This window comes from Salvelinus namaycush, chromosome 23 (assembly GCF_016432855.1).
Source record: "Salvelinus namaycush isolate Seneca chromosome 23, SaNama_1.0, whole genome shotgun sequence".
NCBI classification, from domain to species: domain Eukaryota; kingdom Metazoa; phylum Chordata; class Actinopteri; order Salmoniformes; family Salmonidae; genus Salvelinus; species Salvelinus namaycush.
In genome coordinates, this window is record NC_052329.1 from 42,921,775 (window position 1) to 42,941,312 (window position 19,538).

The 19,538-nt window shown below is 42.3% G+C and overlaps 1 protein-coding gene across 2 annotated transcripts in view; it reads right to left on the reverse strand.

Annotated features, from left to right (window-relative positions):
• Nucleotides 1–19,538, reverse strand: part of LOC120018455 (AP-2 complex subunit mu-like) — a 42,580-nt gene that overhangs the window by 12,476 nt on the left and 10,566 nt on the right. For both annotated transcript variants that reach the window (XM_038961667.1, XM_038961669.1), the window contains exons 3-6: nucleotides 11,518–11,695; nucleotides 11,348–11,435; nucleotides 6,995–7,077; nucleotides 2,241–2,376 (exon numbers count right to left, since the gene is read on the reverse strand). In XM_038961667.1, coding sequence (XP_038817595.1) covers nucleotides 2,241–2,376; nucleotides 6,995–7,077; nucleotides 11,348–11,435; nucleotides 11,518–11,695 — 485 coding nt within the window. The remainder of the gene's footprint in view (nucleotides 1–2,240; nucleotides 2,377–6,994; nucleotides 7,078–11,347; nucleotides 11,436–11,517; nucleotides 11,696–19,538) is intronic.

The following is a 19,538-nucleotide window of genomic DNA, read 5'->3' on the forward strand; positions in this document are numbered from 1 at the left end:
TCCTCAAAGTGGCTACCCATTGCCTTGATGACAGCTTGCACAATCTTGGCATTCTCTCAACCAGCTTCATGGGGAATGATTTTCCAACAATCTTGAAGGAGTTCCCACATATGCTGAGCAGTTGTTGGCTGCTTTTCCTTCACTCTGCGGTCCAACTCATCCCAAACCATCTCAATTGGGTTGAGGTCATGTGATTGTGGAGGTCAGGTCATTTGATGCAGCACTCCATCACTCTCCTTCTTGGTCAAATAGCCCTTACACAGCCTGGAGTGTGTCTTGAATTCTAAATAAATCACTGACAGTGTCACCAGCAAAGCACCCCCACACATCACACCTCCTCCTCCATGCTTCACGGTGGGAACCACACATGTGGAGATCATCCGTTCACCTACTCTGTGTCTCACAAAGACACGGCGGTTGGAACCAAATATCTCAAATTTGGACTCATCAGACCAAAGGACAGATTTCCACTGGTCTAATGTCCATTGCTCATGTTTCTTGGCCCAAGCAAGTCTCTTCTTCTTATTGGTGTCCTTTAGTAGTGGTTTCTTTGCAGCAATTCAACCATGAAGGCCTGATTCACGCAGTCTCCTCTGAACAGTTGATGTTGAGATGTGTGTTACTTGAACTCTGTGAAGCATTTATTTGGGCTGTAATTTCTGAGGCTAGTAACTCTAATGAACTTATCCTCTGCAGCAGAGGTAACTCTGGGTCTTTCTTTGCTGTGGCGGTCCTCATGACAACCAGTTTCATCATAGCACTTCATGGTTTGGCGACTGCACTTAAAGAAACTTGATAGATCATTGGAGATCACTGACCTTGTCTAGTCTAGGTGACTGTATAGTGTGTAAATACAGTGAGCTCCAAAAGTATTGGGACAGTGACACATTTTTTGTTATTTTGGCTCTGCACTTTAGCACTTTGAATTTGAAACGATACAATGACTATGAGGTTAAAGTGCAGACAGTCATTTTCATCCATATTGGGTGAACCATTTAGAAATTACAGCCCTTTTTGTACATATCCCCCATTTGAGGGAACCAAAAGTATTGGGACAAATTCACTTATATGTGTATTAAAGTAAGCAAAAATTTAGTATTTGGTCCCATATTCCTAATATTCAATAATTACATCAACCTAGTGACTCTACAACTTGTTGCATTTGCTGTTTGTTTTGGTTGCGTTTCAGATTATTTTATGCCAAATGTAAATGAAAGTTAAATAATGTATTTTGTCATTTCAGAGTCCCTTTTATTGTAAATGAGAATAGAATACTTTTCTAAACACTTCTACATTAATGCGGATGCTACCATGTTTACAGATAGTGAATAATGATGAGTGAGAAAGTGAGACGCACAATTATCACCCCCCCCCACAAAAAAAATGCTAACCTACCATGCTATTCTAATGGTGAGAGGTTAGCATGTCTTAGTGGTATGATACTTTCTCATTCATTCAGGACTATCCGTAATCATGGCAGCATCCACATTAATGTAGAAGTGTTTAGAAACAGATTCTATTCTTATTTACAATACATTTACCATAAAATTCTATTGGGCACAAAATAATCTGAAACAACCAAAACAAACAGAAAATGCATCAAACAAGTTTGTAGTCACAAACTTGAAACTTTTGACCTCTTTAATACACATAAGTGAATTTGTCCCAATACTTTCAGTCCCTTTAAATTGGGTGGACTATGTAAAAAAGTATATATATAATTTAAAGGGTTTACCCGATATGGATTAAAATACCCTCCAATTAAAGCTGACAGTCAGCACTTCAACCAGTCTGTCGTTGTACCATTTCATATCCAAAGCGCTGGGGTACAGAGCCAAAAAAAAAAAAAAGTGTGTCACTGTCCCAATACTTTTGGAGATCACTGTATTGTATGTATTTTCCAATTGTATTGAATTTGAAGTGCCTTTGAAGTGCCCAATGCACAGCCAGTCTTGCCCAAACTGTCCATTCTTGTTGCCCACATGATAACGAGGACCATAATGGAAATAAGTCAATAGACTTCATTGTTTTTTTTTATTCTCTATAATTTTTCATGTAATTAGTGTTGTCCTCACATGAATGAGTCACCTCTATATGCATTTTAAACATGTCCAATAAAATGTATTAACTCAAGGCCCAAGACCCGAGTCTAGTATACGTTTGTCTTTGTTGATTTGTTTCAGTACAGCAGCGTTACAATGTCCTTGCTGCAAAACAAACTCGACACACATCGGTATTACCTTGTGGAGACATCAGCAGGTTGACGCTCTCCAGCACATCCAGGAAGAGCTCGTTGCGACGGTACTTGATGCCCTCGCGACGCCAACCGATCTGCCCAGTCACCTGACTGGTGATCTGAGACTGCTCCTCCTTGGACTGGTGGACAGAGATAGGGGGAAAATGAGGGATGGGACAGAGATAGAAAAAGGAAAGGGACAGAGAGGGGAGAGAAACAAGTGGTTGACATAGAGGAGATAAAGGAAAAATACAATGAGGAGAGGGAGAAAAGGACAGGGAGGAGAGCAGGAGGAAAAGGATAGAGAGGAGTAGAGAAAAAAAGGTTGACAGAAAGAGGATACAGGAAAAGGACAAGAAGGAGGAAAGAGAAGAGGGATGGACAGAAAGAGAAGAAAGTAAAAGGACAGTGAGGGAAAAAAGAAGGATGGACAGAGATAGGGGAGAGAGAGAGAGGCACGAACAGTAGGAGAGAGAGAAAAAGAGAATGCCAGATTGTTATGCCTGAAACATTTTCACAAGGATAATTTGTAATGATAACTCAATATGTAAAGTTGGACTTAGCAATATGTTGGTGACATATACACTGCTCAAAAAAATAAAGGGAACACTTAAACAACACAATGTAACTCCCAAGTCAATCACACTTCTGTGAAATCAAACTGTCCACTTAGGAAGCAACACTGATTGACAATAAATTTCACATGCTGTTGTGCAAATGGAATAGACAACAGGTGGAAATTATAGGCAATTAGCAAGACACCCCCAATAAAGGAGTGGTTCTGCAGGTGGTGACCACAGACCACTTCTCAGTTCCTATGCTTCCTGGCTGATGTTTTGGTCACTTTTGAATGCTGGCGGTGCTTTCACTCTAGTGGTAGCATGAGACGGAGTCTACAACCCACACAAGTGGTTCAGGTAGTGCAGCTCATCCAGGATGGCACATCAATGCGAGCTGTGGCAAGAAGGTTTGCTGTGTCTGTCAGCGTAGTGTCCAGAGCATGGAGGCGCTACCAGGAGACAGGCCAGTACATCAGGAGACGTGGAGGAGGCCGTAGGAGGGCAACAACCCAGCAGCAGGACCGATACCTCCGCCTTTGTGCAAGGAGGAGCAGGAGGAGCACTGCCAGAGCCCTGCAAAATGACCTCCAGCAGGCCACAAAAGTGCATGTGTCTGCTCAAACGGTCAGAAACAGACTCCATGAGGGTGGTATGAGGGCCCGACGTCCACAGGTGGGGGTTGTGCTTACAGCCCAACACCGTGCAGGACGTTTGGCATTTGCCAGAGAACACCAAGATTGGCAAATTCGCCACTGGCGCCCTGTGCTTTTCATAGATGAAAGCAGGTTCACACTGAGCACGTGACAGACGTGACAGAGTCTGGAGACGCCGTGGAGAACGTTCTGCTGCCTGCAACATCCTCCAGCATGACCGGTTTGGCGGTGGGTCAGTCATGGTGTTGGGTGGCATTTCTTTGGGGGGCCGCACAGCCCTCCATGTGCTCGCCAGAGGTAGCCTGACTGCCATTAGGTACCGAGATGAGATTCTCAGACCCCTTGTGAGACCATATGCTGGTGCGGTTGGCCCTGGTTTCCTCCTAATGCAAGACAATGCTAGACCTCATGTGGCTGGAGTGTGTCAGCAGTTCCTGCAAGAGGAAGGCATTGATGCTATGGACTGGCCCGCCCGTTCCCCAGACCTGAATCCAATTGAGCACATCTGGGACATCATGTCTCGCTCCATCCACCAACGCCACGTTGCACCACAGACTGTCCAGGAGTTGGCGGATGCTTTAGTCCAGGTCTGGGAGGAGATCCCTCAGGAGACCATCCGCCACCTCATCAGGAGCATGCCCAGGCGTTGTAGGGAGGTCATACAGGCACGTGGAGGCCACACACACTACTGAGCCTCATTTTGACTTGTTTTAAGGACATTACATCAAAGTTGGATCAGCCATTAGTGTGGTTTTCCACTTTAATTTTGAGTGTGACTCCAAATCCAGACCTCCATGGGTTGATAAATTTGATTTCCATTGATAATTTTTGTGTGATTTTGTTGTCAGCACATTCAACTATGTAAAGAAAAAAGTATTTAATAAGAATATTTCATTCACTAGGATGTTATTTTAGTGTTCCCTTTATTTTTTTGAGCAGTGTATATCAACACTAATATCCCAGAAACCCTAGACCCACTCCAATTTGCATACCGCCCCAACAGATCCACAGATGATGCTATCCCTATTGCACTCCACACTGCCCTTTCTTACCTGGACAAAAGGAACACCTATGTAACACCTAGCGGTGGCTAGAGTGTTGGGCCAGTAACTGAAAGGTTGCTGGATCGAATCCCTGAGCTGACAACGTACAAATATGTTGTTCTGCACCTGAACAAGGCAGTTAACCCACTGTTCCCTGGTACGCCGTCATTATAAATAAGAATTTGTTCTTAACTGACTTGCCTAGTTAAATAAATAAAAAATGTAAATGTGAGAATGCTATCCAACAGCTCAGCATTCAACACCATAGTGCCCTCAAAGCTCATCACCAAGCTAAGGACGCTGGGACTAAACACCTCCCTCTGGATGCTGATCCTCAACACAGGGGTCCCTCAGGGGTGCGTGCTCAGTCTCCTCCTGTACTCCCTGTTTACTCATGACTCCAACGCCATCATTAAGTTTGCCGATGACACAACAGTCAGTGTGCGGGGGCACCGACAACGACAAGACAGCCTATAGGGAGGAGGTCAGAGACCTGGCCGTGTGGTGCCAGGACAACAACCTCTCCCTCAACGTGATCAAGACAAAGGAGATGATTGTGGACTACCGAAAAAGGAGGACCGAGCACGCCCCCATTCTCATTGACGGGGCTGTAGTGGAGCAGGTTGAGAGCATCACTGCCTGGTATGGCAATTGTCAAAAACTCCAGCCACCCTAGTCATAGACTGTTCTATCTGCTACCGCACGGCAAGCGGTACCAGTGTCTAGGTTCAAGAGGCTTCTAAACAGCTTCTACCCCCAAGCCATAAGACTCCTGAACATCTAATCAAATGGCTAACCACACTATTTGCATTGCCCCCCCCCCCCCCCCCCTTTTACGCTGCTGCTACTATTATTATGTATACATAGTCACTTTTAATAACTCTACCTACATGTACATATTACCTCAATTACCACGACTAACCGGTGCCCCTGCACACTGACTCTGTACCAGTACCCCCTGTATATAGCCTCGCTATTGTTATTTTACTGCTGTTCTTTAATTATTTGTTACTTTTATTTATCTTTTTTTTGTATTTTTCTGAAAACTGCATTGTTGGTTAAAACTTCTTCAGGCTAGGGTCAATTTTTCTCAATTTCCACCTGACTAACGTGCCCAAAGTAAACTGCCTGTTACTCAGGCCCTGAAGCCAGGATATGCATATAATTGGTACCATTGGAAAGAAAACACTTTGAAGTTTGTAGAAATGTTAAAATAATGTAGGAGACTATAACACAATAGATATGGTAGGAGAAAATCCAAAGAAAAAATGACTTTTTTCTTTTTTTTGAGAGCCCATGCTCTTACAATGGAAAGTACAGGGAAATAATGAAATCTACCTCCCAGGATGCAATTCCCATGACTTCCACTGGGTGTCAGTAATCTTTGTTCAAGGTTTCAGGCTTGTTTCTTCCAAAACGAGTAAGAATAATGAGTTTTAGTACAAGGACACCTACTTGGAAATTTGTGTGTGCGAGCGCCATGAAGACAACGCGCACCTGCTAAAATCGGATTCCTATTGAACATAATTCTTTCCGTATTATAGTTTGATTACATTTTAGGGTATCTGAGGAGTTAATAGAAACGTATTTTAACTTGTTGAAACAAAGTTTAGGGGTAGATTTTCGGATTCTTATCTTGGCATGTTGAACGAGTGGATTACTCAAATCAATGGTGCCAACTAAACAGACCTTTTGGGATAAAAATAAGGATTTTATCTAACAAAACGACACTACATGTTATAGCTGGGACCCTTTAGATGACAAATCAGAGGAAAATTTTGAAAAAGTAAGTGAATATTTAATCGCTATTTGTGAATTTATGAAACCTGTGCCGGTGGAAAAACAATCGCATGGCATGCTTTGCTGTAAAGCCTACTGTAAATTGGACAGTGCAGTTAGATTAACAAGAATTTAAGCTTTCAACCGATATAAAACACTTGTATGTACTTAAATGTTTAATATTCATAATTTTTATGATTATTTATTTGAATTGCACGCTCTCCAGTTTCACCGGACCCCTATCCCAGAGAGGTTTTAATAAGGGCTTGTAAGTAAGCATTTCACTGTAAGGTTGTATTCGGCGCATGTGACAAATAGCATTTGATTTGATATCCGTAAGGAGACAGTCACCAAGCTGTGCAAGATGTAAAACAGTTGAGTCTGCCTTTAAACAACCAATCAAAAGTGAGAGTACTCATATGGTGCTGGAGAATGACATGACCAGGCGATAAAATGGCAGCCACGGAGCACATCAAAAGAGAGAGAGAGAGAGAGAGAGAGAGAGAAGAAAGAGAGCGAGAGAAGAAAGAGAGCGAGAGAGCAAGCGAGAGAGAGAAAAAGACATTACACAAGTCTACAACCAATTAAACAATATCATCAGCTCTGACTGGAGCCATCCCTCATGCCCAACATCAACAGCTGAAAAGGTATACTACTGTGTGATTACCACGCAGTCCAAACTGGATATGAGAGATATCTTTAAAAAATTGTCATAGTTCCCACCTGGCTCTTGATGCCCGTTTGAGTGATGAAGGTCTTCAGTGCGCCAGTCTCCGAGTTCTGAGGGTAGCCAAAGTCCAGGATCTCTACAACGGACAAGGGGACCGTGAGACCACACACTTCTGCTATGAGCTCACCAGATGGGCTCACAAAGAAACACCATCTTGTTTTATGTAACCGTTATTTGACCAGGTAAATTCAGAGACTGTATTGAACATGAGCGACGATCTGGGAAAGGGTTGCAGGGGAGGAGAGGGTTGTTTCGAACAATTCGGCTGAGCCCAAATACTCGACAGGTTGATTGTTTGGTAGTTGGGCTGTTGGTCGACCAAGATTATTTTAGTCGAGCAGTAACAAACAAATACAGTACCAGTCAAAAGTTTGGACACACCTACTCATTCAAGGGTTTTTCTTTATTTTTACTATTTTCTACATTGTAGAATAATAGCGAAGACATCAAAACTATGAAACAACACATATGGAATCATGTAGTAACCAAAAAAGTGTGAAACAAATCAAATAAATATTTTATATTTGAGATTCTTCAAAGTAGCCACCCTTTGCCTTGATGACAGCTTTGCTCTGATCCATTGGAAATGTCATTAACAGGCCTACCTGATTACTTCTTATCAGTGCTTGACTTGGACTGAAATAGGTTCCGGTACTCATTTTGGGTGCTGGTACTGTTATACACTGCTCAAAAAAATAAAGGGAACACTTAAACAACACAATGTAACTCCAAGTCAATCACACTTCTGTGAAACCAAACTGTCCACTTAGGAAGCAACACTGATTGACAATAAATTTCACATGCTGTTGTGCAAATGGAATAGACAAAAGGTGGAAATTATAGGCAATTAGCAAGACACCCCCAAAAAAGGAGTGATTCTGCAGGTGGTGACCACAGACCACTTCTCAGTTCCTATGCTTCCTGGCTGATGTTTTGGTCACTTTTGAATGCTGGCGGTGCTCTCACTCTAGTGGTAGAATGAGACGGAGTCTACAACCCACACAAGTGGCTCAGGTAGTGCAGTTCATCCAGGATGGCACATCAATGCGAGCTGTGGCAAAAAGGTTTGCTGTGTCTGTCAGCGTAGTGTCCAGAACATGGAGGCGCTACCAGGAGACAGGCCAGTACATCAGGAGACGTGGAGGAGGCCGTAGGAGGGCAACAACCCAGCAGCAGGACCGCTACCTCCGCCTTTGTGCAAGGAGGTGCACTGCCAGAGCCCTGCAAAATGACCTCCAGCAGGCCACAAATGTGCATGTGTCAGCATATGGTCTCACAAGGGGTCTGAGGATCTCATCTCGGTACCTAATGGCAGTCAGGCTACCTCTGGCGAGCACATGGAGGGCTGTGCGGCCCCACAAAGAAATGCCACCCCACACCATGACTGACCCATCACCAAACCGGTCATGCTGGATGATGTTGCAGGCAGCAGAACGTTCTCCACGGCGTCTCCAGACTCTGTCACGTCTGTCACATGTGCTCATGTGCTCAGTGTGAACCTGCTTTCATCTGTGAAGAGCACAGGGCGCCAGTGGCGAATTTGCCAATCTTGGTGTTCTCTGGCAAATGCCAAACGTCCTGCACGGTGTTGGGCTGTAAGCACAACCCCCACCTGTGGACGTCGGGCCCTCATACCACCCTCATGGAGTCTGTTTATGACCGTTTGAGCAGACACATGCACATTTGTGGCCTGCTGGAGGTCATTTTGCAGGGCGCTGGCAGTGCTCCTCCTTGCACAAAGGCGGAGGTAGCGGTCCTGCTGCTGGGTTGTTGCCCTCCTACGGCCTCCTCCACGTCTCCTGATGTACTGGCCTGTCTCCTGGTAGCGCCTCCATGCTCTGGACACTACGCTGACAGACACAGCAAACCTTTTTGCCACAGCTCGCATTGATGCGCCATCCTGGATGAACTGCACTACCTGAGCCACTTGTGTGGGTTGTAGACTCCGTCTCATGCTACCACTAGAGTGAGAGCACCGCCAGCATTCAAAAGTGACCAAAACATCAGCCAGGAAGCATAGGAACTGAGAAGTGGTCTGTGGTCACCACCTGCAGAATCACTCCTTTTTTGGGGGTGTCTTGCTAATTGCCTATAATTTCCACCTTTTGTCTATTCCATTTGCACAACAGCATGTGAAATTTATTGTCAATCAGTGTTGCTTCCTAAGTGGACAGTTTGATTTCACAGAAGTGTGATTGACTTGGAGTTACATTGTGTTGTTTAAGTGTTCCCTTTATTTTTTTGAGCAGTGTATTTAGGTGCAGGAGCTCCACAATACTTTTGAGCAAATATTCTATAAGAGGAACAGGAGCTCAATCAGTGGAACATTTGAGGTGCCGGTACTCAGCTCCGGTGAGCTAATGCCCAAGTCAAGCACTGCTTCTTATCCCTTGCGCAAATAGCCTAAAGCTGTGTCTGTGCGCTGAAAACTCTGAGGACCCAGAATATTTTATATAATGTTGCAAGTTCGCTAGTGAAGCCTGACCCAAGTTAATAGTTTATACAATGTTTCAAGTTGGTTGCAGACAGGCCATGTGTAGCCAATGTGATTTATAGGATATTTATTTTTATCAGAATATTTTCTACCTACAGGCTGAAATGTTTTTATTTGTTGGCTTTATGTAGGCTATTTTTACATAGTTGGCAATGGCAATATTTGTATCATTTTCATTTAGATTTGGATAGAATTTTGATTAACATGAAAATTATTTTGAGATATGAAGACATTATTATAAATTAAATGAAACTGAAAATGTGCATATGAAAACTATAACTAGCACGCAGATCGGTAGAAATTGTCAAATAAATTGGCATTACACATGAGAAAGGTTTCCGAGTAGGTTGCCATGTAGTCTATTTACTAGCAACTTCAGGAGAGTAACGGCAGAATCTGTGAAAGCCAGCAGGAGCGGGAGAAGAATAGTTGGGTCAGGTTTTTCTCTTCTGCTTATCTAGATATCTGGCGCCCTATTGAGGCATTTGTCTTATTTCATCAAATCGTAAGCTTAAAGAATCAGACAAGCTCACTGCATACAGTTGATTTTCCTAAAACACATAGGGTGTGTCTATATATGGAAAAACACACGTTTACATTTTTTTAAGATCGATTGGTTGAAAGAACAGACTACTTTTTCGGTGGACCAAGATTTTTTTTTTGTCGGGGACAGCCCTAGAACAGTTACCCTCTTTCATAAACACATAGCCGTCTTCCCCAAACATCATCACATCATAGGTCAGAAGAAAGTGGTACTTGTATGTTTTCAAAACATGTTCTGCATATCGCTCTTCACCTGAAGAAAACCAACGTGTCCTGGCTGGTTTAGAGGTAAGGCCGCAGCATCTGGCACACGTCTACTGCGTGGGCATAGGTTATAATCTGGCCTACTGGCCTCCATCTTTCCCCACTATCATCCTATCTCACTATCTGTTCAATGAAAAAAAAATCGGAAAATCCCTTAAAAAGAAATGTTTTGAAAGCAATCATATTAATTTCACCAATTTCTTGAGTGGATATTAGCAAGTCTGCACGCAATGTCTGTCACCGTCACACGTAGACATCTGCCGGCGCTATATTTTTTTTAGGTTTAGATTTTCTCACTTAAAAGTCACAAAAGTCTAAACCTAAAAAAACGACAGCACAGCAGAAAGGCTGACTGTGGCACAAGAGAACCACTTCAGCATGTGGCATGGCGGTCGTGTGGAATTCCTGTAAAGTTTGTTAGGTGGTTGTAAACAGAGGGGGGAAATGACACGCCGCAATTGAGCGCACACACACACACACATACACTAGGGATGGGCACAGTTATTCAAACATCAGAACCTATTTAGTATTCGATTACTTGTGAGAGTATTCAAAAGTTGCAAGCTGGCTAACTTAGCTGGCTAGTGTAGCTAGCTTCTTAACATCGATTTGATGCAGTGAAGACAGGCACTACCAGATGAGATGATAGATAATCGCAGTAATACTTTTGTCTAACTTGGCGCAAGCTGGTGTGGCTACTTCCTCTTTTGTTCTTCCTCCATATCACACACAGGCCCCTGCTCCTCTTCCGAACCTCCCCCACCCTTCTGTTAAAACAACAAGCAGAGTGCACTGGCTCTTTCCTGAGAGCGCGAGCAAGCCCCCATTGAAGTGAAAAAAATATATATAATATTTAAAACATGTATTTCGACTATCCAGAAATCCCTAACAGAGACACACACACACACACACACAGAGTAGCAACAATAGACGACTGATACATCAGCTCTACTCTTTCAAGACGACTCTTTCCAGAGGGAAAAAGAGCCAGGGGGAAAAAAGAGTGATAGCCACAAAGAGCGGCAACAGAAAAGGCTTCCTTTACCGTCCAGCAGCTCGTAGATCAGCACAAAGTTGTTCTTGATGTTCTCCTCGCTGATCTTGCCGAAGTAGGCCGTCATGACGTCGCACATCTTAAAGATCAGATCAAATCAGATAGTTAACTTCAGAAAATGTGACCGCTCCGGCCAATACATACAACGCCAATACATGTACCTTGTAGAGGAACTCGAACACCATGGCGGCGTTGACATTCTGCTTGGTGACCGCCGCCAGCCAGATGTTGGAGCGCTTGACGTGGAAGAAGCTGGTGCGGGCGATGTTGGTGACCGGCGAGCGCACCTGCTGCCGCGCGTGGATCACGTTCACGCGGAACGCATCCACCGCGTTGCGCCTGGATACACAAATACAGAAAAGAAAAGGAGGGGGTCGTTAGAGACGTTCGAAAGCTAGACCGTGAGCGGCAAGCACACACACGGAAGAGGAACAGAGAGTGTTTAGAGGCATTTCACTGTATTAAGCAAGTAAAGATATGAGATAATTGAAAGTCAAAGAGGGGGAGAGTGAAAGAGGAAAAATAGAAGACCATGAGATATACAGAAGAAAGGAAACGGCAAGCTTACACCTGGAGAAAAAGAAAACAGGCTTTAATAGGGAGTTGTCAATGCAGCTTGCATGCCGGCAAGACACTTCAGTCAGGAGATAATCAGTTGCCAAGCAAGCACATCATCTTACCTATTCCTACAGTATCCAATGGATAAGATGATGGACAAGGAGAGAAATGGCACCAGCAAAAAGGGTGGACAGAAACACAAAAGACAAGGAGGAGGAGGAGCAGAAGAGGGAAAAGGAGGTGGAGAATGAAGATGGGGATAGAGACATCAGGGCAGAGGGTTAGAGAGACACACGAATGGCGGGCGCACCAGGGTTTCCATTAGCTGGCAACTGCCGGCTTTTGGCCGATAAAAATAAATACAATTGTCGCCGGCATCCCAATTTCGTGCTTCAGCACCATTCTCTCACTCCTTGTGCGCAAAATAAAAATACGAAAAAAATATGCCTATAGCCTGGAATGTCCTCCGTGTGGACAAATTTTTTAATTGTAGTGGACAAAGATGAGATGAATGTTGATACGGCCAAATGCAGGCTACTGTGCAATGTGGCCGATCAGTGGTCACCAACCGGTCGCTCTCCAAGGCATTCCTAGTCAATCACCATACATTTCTGTAAAAAAAAAAAACGATAAACCTTGCATTCCTATTTTTTCTTTTTTTATCTCGCACTGTTGGCGGTAGGTGCATCCGATTTAGCTGCACTGTGCGCGGCAGGCCCAGAGAGCAAATCACTATAGAAATAATGTGGTGCGACTTGAGTTTCACCAAGTCACCAGATGGTCCCTTTCCGGTCAGTATCAGCGGAGGAAAGGGAGAGCGGAGGGATGTTGAGAGGCGCCACCTCAGTCTGCTGCTCTCTCCCTCCACTGAGACTGACCATCAGATGCAGGCTCCATCAGCCCAGTAAAATAAAAAATAAATGAATTATTAAAATGTATGCTCACTCAGCTGTGCCTGACAAGTAATACAACAACTGATCTATTACCAGTGGGATCATATAGCCATGCAATGGCAGGGCAATTCAAGCAAAGCCGATATAAGTGTTTTGGGCCTATATCCTACTGAACACACCTAGGGCTGGGCGATATATAGAATTAATTTGATTAATTCAAATGTATGTTTTTGCGCACTATTCCAAATGCCTGTATTGCGAGAATCAAGGTTTTGGAATTTTTTCGTTTTTATGAACGTTTATGTCTGCTTGTTCTCGTGTTGTATTTTTGGTCCCGTCCCTTTCACTCCTCTGTGCTGTGTGCACCAGGTACGGCAGATAGACTAGCGGTTAAGAGCGTTGGGCCAGTAACTAAAAGGTCACTTGTTCAAATCCCCGAGCCGGCAAGATGGGAAAACCTGCCGTTCTGCCATTGAGCAAGGCAGTTGCTAACAACAACCCCCTGCACCTCTCTGATTCAGAGGTTGGGTTAAATGCGGAAGACACATTTCGGTTGAATGCATTCAGTTGCGCAACTGACTAGGTATCCAGAGATCTGTATATAATGAAGAGATGCACATCTCTGCACTAACAATGGGAGTCGTTGTCAGAAAGACTGACCGGGAAGGGCGGGAAGGCAGGCTTTAGGTCCCCAAAAAAACATTGGCCTTATTTTGGACAGATTTTAACGTGAGTGAAACCTCTTGCTTCGCCTCTTCCGCTATGGTTTACACACACCAAGTCCCTCCGCTTGCCTCTCATGCCAACAAAGTTGAGAGATCAAGGGTTTTATTTGAGGTTTGGTCGAACAGAATCGGTCATATGGACACCAAAACACATTGAGACATTATTTTACTGTAATAGAGGACAAGTTATTTTCTAACTATACCTTTTTTATGTCTCAACTACTCAAATTGAGCACAGAGGAGACACTACTGAAACGAGAGTATCAATGAACATTGATTGTGGAAAATTTGCACAGTTTGCAAACCACGGAATTGAGCTGGTATTTTAGCCAAAAACTGTTAAACTAGCTGTGTAGTCTATGTTTTATAAATGTGCAATAAGCATAAAACACAATTATATAAGAAATTGTCAAATCGTTCTCATTCTGAGAAATAAGGTAGGCCACTTGATTTCAACATCTGAAGGAAGTGGACAGGCTAACATGCTTTTCAAACAGTCGAAGACAGACAGTAGGGTGTGTTCATAACAATTCAACTGGTCAACTTTGTTAGCTAGCAAATAGATCCAAGTTGGCTAACCTTGAAATATAAAGATTAGCTGGCTAATCATTAGCACGCGGGCTTGATGAGACCTGTGTTCATTTTCTATTGCATGCTACAAGAAGTTGTGTGCAATGTGCATTATGCATGGTTCTAGTTAAATTTGTAACAAAAAATGGCTATTTATTATTATTATTGCAACAACAACAAAAAGCAGGTAAAACTATTTTGATAAAATAAATTATTAAATTATTGGGTCTTATGGTTGTGGAAGGCTTATATTTAGCCTAGGTATAACTTCACACGCCCTGAATTCATTAGATGCTGACTGTTTGAAATGCAGTGTATTTTACCTTTAATTTTGACTGACCGGCTCGATTTGACATATGTAGCTACATTTGAAATTGCGTTCTTTACATTGGATAAAAGTAGAAACTCAGAGCTAGAAAATGGTATATCATACACTACAGTTGAGGAACAATGGGAAAAGAATTCTGCTTTGAAAGTTGATAATCTTATGTTTTAGTACACCTACTGGAGAGCTCTTCTTTGTCTACACCCATTCAGCATCGTTCACATCCTCTTAAGGTTTAGCCCCAACCATCTCTTTAAGGATTCACATGTGAGGCCATGTACTAAACAACCAAAGATTTCAAGACTAAAGGCTGGTTTATACTACAGGTGTGTTCGTAAATTTAATTTAGAGTGCCAGTGTGCCTCTGGGCGTTCGTAAACTCCGAGCGTTCTGACCCAACAACAGCAGTCAGGCATCCAAGCTAACTGGCTAACGTTGGCTAACTTGCTAGCTACTTCCAGACACAAATGAGAGAACAGCTCACTGAACATTACTCACCCTAGCAGAGCTGGTTAGGCTGTTTTTATGTTATCCAGAATGTTGGTGACTGCAACTGTACTGCTGGGAACAATTTAATTACGCTTTTTTGCCAACGTTTACACCAGCCATATTCAACGGGTATTGAGGGTTCGTAAAATCGTCATTTATTCTGTGCTCTGGCACACTCAGACGAGAGTGCTCTGAAATCGAAGTAGATAGTCTGAACAAATTTACCAGCTACGTCTATTGACAGTTGTCGCAGTGACATCATGAATATTCGATTGAAATGGTTACTTGCATAGTGGAGTCTTTTGTTTAGACATGTAGCTAGCTAGCTAAACAATGAACCATAATCCCAACTCATAATGTTACTAACCTGCATGAGCCTGCAGGTAGCTAACCAACCAGGTCCAATGTTAGCTAGCTTACATTAGGCTATAACTAGCAATGCAAATGGCTTTGAGATACAAATAATATTACTACACAGATCATACACGTAACGTTAGCTAGCGAGCCAGCCAGCTAACGTTAGCTAGCTAGCTAACGGTACTCTTTAACTTGAAATGAAAATTACATTCTGACAAAATTAGAAACATGTAACATCTGAAAATGTAGCGTGCTAGACTATCTTACATGGATCGACGCTTCTCCCTCTCTGTCACGAATGCCACGGTTGCCCTTAGTTTGAAGATGTAATCCGGAGACAGGTGTTTCATACAATAGCCTGCTGTGTTCTCTTTTCGACTCCATCTGCATATTTGCAATCAAACGCCAGAATTTTCTCCATCTCCTTAGCTATCATACTCTAATTCCCCTGATTTCAAAACTCGGTCCTCCAGAAAGTGGAGAGCAACACTTATGTAGTTCTACTACTTGATCTTTTACCTACACATACTGACCCATGTTATAGCATGCTACATGGCAGACCAATCTGAACTCATCTCATGTCCAGCTCACTCATTAAAATGCATGTTGGTGTCGTAGCATGCCGCCGGCATATATCTAACTCTCTGGGTCTAGGCTTAAGCTTCTCTTCATATATATATATTTTTTAATTAATATTGTACAGTGGACGCCGAAGCCTATAGGCTTATGCATGCAATGCCCGGATGCATTCAGTGCTCAAATCTCCGACAGCTGAACCGTGAGGTGGATAATTATTGTTTTAGGTAATTAAAAACTAATAAAACTAAAGGCTGTACCACATCCGGCCGTGATTGGGAGTCCCATAGGGCGGCGCACAATTGCCTAGCATCGTCCGGGTTTGGCTGGGGTAGGCCGTCATTGTAAATAAGAATTTCTTCTTAACTGACTTGCCTAGTTAAATAAAGATTACACCATTTTGAAATTATATTGAAAAAATATATGTATATGATCAAACTGGTAATAGATCATTTGTTGTATATCTTCTGAGACCCAGCTAAGTGAGCATAATATTTTTTTATTTTTTTTACTGGACTGATGGTCTGCATCTGATGGTCAGTCTGAGGGGAAGGAAGGAGCAGCGGTGTCGCTGCCTCTCACCCGACTCACCGTCCCTCCGCTCTCCCTCCCTCCGCAGAGAAAAGGGAACACCATCTTTCAGCTGATGGTGAAACTCAAGTCACACTGCATTATTTCTGCCTCATGCACCAATTCATGTTGTTACTCCTATGAGTAGAGAAAGTGAAATATTCCTTGACATTAAAAAAAGACAAGCCGTTAATGAAAAAAGTCTCGACAGTGCTGAATACCAACGTAAACAAGAACAGCAGCCCTTTGCTGTATTCGTTGAGTCTCTCTAGTCATGGTTTTAAACATTCAACATGCGCAATACCAAGCGTCGGCATTGGACTCTGAAGACATGCAAACGCGTTCTCTGGAGTGAAGAATCACGCTTCACCACCTGGCAGTCCGACAGACGAATCTGGGTTAGGCGGATGCCAGGAAAACAGTACCTGCCCGAATGCATAGTGCCAACTGTAAAGTTTGGTGGAGGAGAAATAATGGTCTGGGGCTGTTTTTCATGGTTTGGTCTCGGCCCCTTAGTTCCAGTGAAGGGAAATGTTAACGCTACAGCATACAATGACATTCTGGAGGATTCCGTGCTTTCAACTTTGTGGAAACAGTTTGGGAAAGGCCCTTTCCTGTTTCAGCATGACAATCCCCCCGTGCACAAAACGAGGTCCATTAAGAAATGGTTTGTCGAGATTAGTGTGGAAGAACTTGACTGGCTTGCACAGAGCCCTGACCTCAACTCCATCGAACACCTTTGGGAGGAATTGGAATGCCGACTGCAAGCCAGGCCTAATCGCCCAACATCAGTGCCCAACCTCACTAATACTCTTGTGGCTGAATGGAAGCAAGTCCCCGCAGCAATGTTCCAACATCTAATGGAAAGCCTTCTCAGAAGAGTGGAGGCTGTTATAGTAGCAAATTAATATTAATGAACATGAGTTTTGAATGAGGTGTATGATGAGCAGGTGTCCACATACTTTTGGTTATGTAGTGTATTTTCCTTTATTATTTTCCCATAACAATACCACCCCTCCCCTATTGGAGTAAACTGATGGACAACACCACTTAGGCTTCTACTTCCAGCTTATACATATCAAATGATTGATTGACTATGACTTTTCAGATCACCCAGTAGTGCTATTTGCAGAGTTAACTCAGGGTAAATGTGGCAATCCTTCAGCCATTCTTGAACCTGCGACCAAAACAAATGATCTAATGATTCTGAATCAGGTGCTGTTCATAAACCATGTGCCCTGAAAATCTCTTCCCAACTATTTTGCAATCTGTATGGCACATCTGTCAAACTGGTATACTTTTTTATTTATCACAATTATCTTTAACCAATTTTGGTCTTTAATGCAGGGCCGACAGTTCCTTACGTTCTCCTCCTTCCACTTGCCTCTTCCATTTTTGCTGTAATGCTGCAATTAGTTTGTTGTAATTTTGGGTAGAGCAGACATTTCCATATATTTTAATTAGCTGCATGTGTGACAACTTCACCAGTCCTATTCATGATATAATTTACAAAAATGAAACCTACAAAGTATATATATATTTTTTTTTCATCAATTAGTACATTTTAACTGGGATTAAAACCAACTTTCTATGGCTTGTTTTAAAAATAATGATATTTTTTGAGATGACTTCATTTCAAATAACCGAAAGTTAGAGTTTGTAATCTGAAAAAAGGGAAAAAGGCCATTCTTGAACACGGGGTGAGCCTTTCTTACTAAACTACTAGAAAACCAGTTCGTATTTCAGTATAACTTTTGTATGACTGAAGCCTTTAGTGAGAGGTCGAATGCTTTAATATTTAATAATTTCTGCCCTCCGAATTCATATTCATTATATAAATAGGCCCGTAAAATTTTGTCTGGCTTGCCATTCCAAATAAAATTGTATATTTTTTGCTCATATAATTTAAGAAACAAGTTGTGAGGCAGGGCCATAAACAAATACAGTAAGTAAACTGGGATATGACTAAAGAGTTAATAAAGGCGATCTTTCCACAAATGGACAGGTATTTTCCTGTCAATGGTAGCAAGATCTTGTCTATTTTTGCTAACTTTCTATTAACATGTATTGTAGTGAGATCATTTCTTTCCTTCAGGATATGAAGACCGATTATGTCCACTTCACCGTCAAACCATTGTCTTAGTAAACTACACATTGATTTATTTTTACCCATCTACCAATAGGTCCCCCTCTTTGCGAGGCATTGGAAAACCTCCCTGGTCTTTGTGGTTGAAAATCACTGCTAGACTGAGGGACCTTACATATGTGTGGGTTACATTCAATGTTATGTTAAACAGTATTATTAAATCCATGCAAACTTATTATGTGACTTGATAAGGACATTTTAACTCCTGAACGTATTTAGGCTTGCCATAACAAAGGAGTTGAATACTTATTGACAAGACATTTCAGCTTTTCATTTTTATTAATTTGTACAAATTTCTAAAAACATAATTTCACTTTGACATTATGGGGTATTGTGTGTAGTGACACAAAATGACACAATCAGTGACACTAAATCTAAATGTAATTCATTTTAAATTCACGCTGTAACTAATTTCTGAAGTCACTGTATGCATTAATTAATCAATTATACAAATCATACAATCAATTTGAATATGTTTTGACCAATCAAACTACTAAAATAACAATGGTGATAGGGTAAATCTATTGATAAACTGGGTAAATCAAGATGTTGCCTAGGTCTATTCACAATACAGGTAAATGCTTATTATTCAATAGGAGTGTGTGCATGCATTGAGTTATTGAGGTTGTATTAGACGGTTTCATGGGGCTACAGATGAGAAATATTCACTGCCATTAAGGACTTATTTTACTGTCAACTGCTAGGAGAACATATTATTTTATTGTACTGATCAAAAACATTTGCATAGAAGAAGCAATCTCTTTTATAAAAGTGTGCACGGTCTCGAACAAAGTAAAGACGTCATTCGCAAGGCAGAATGTGGTTATGGAATCTAGTAGAAATCCGACGGAGGCGAGGGAGACAATGAAATGAATGAGTTTTTGGTGGCAAGGGAGACTAAGTTAATTTATAAAGTTTTTGATGACAAATAGCTTTGAAATCAGTATTTTTTGGGTACTAGGATAGTGAATTC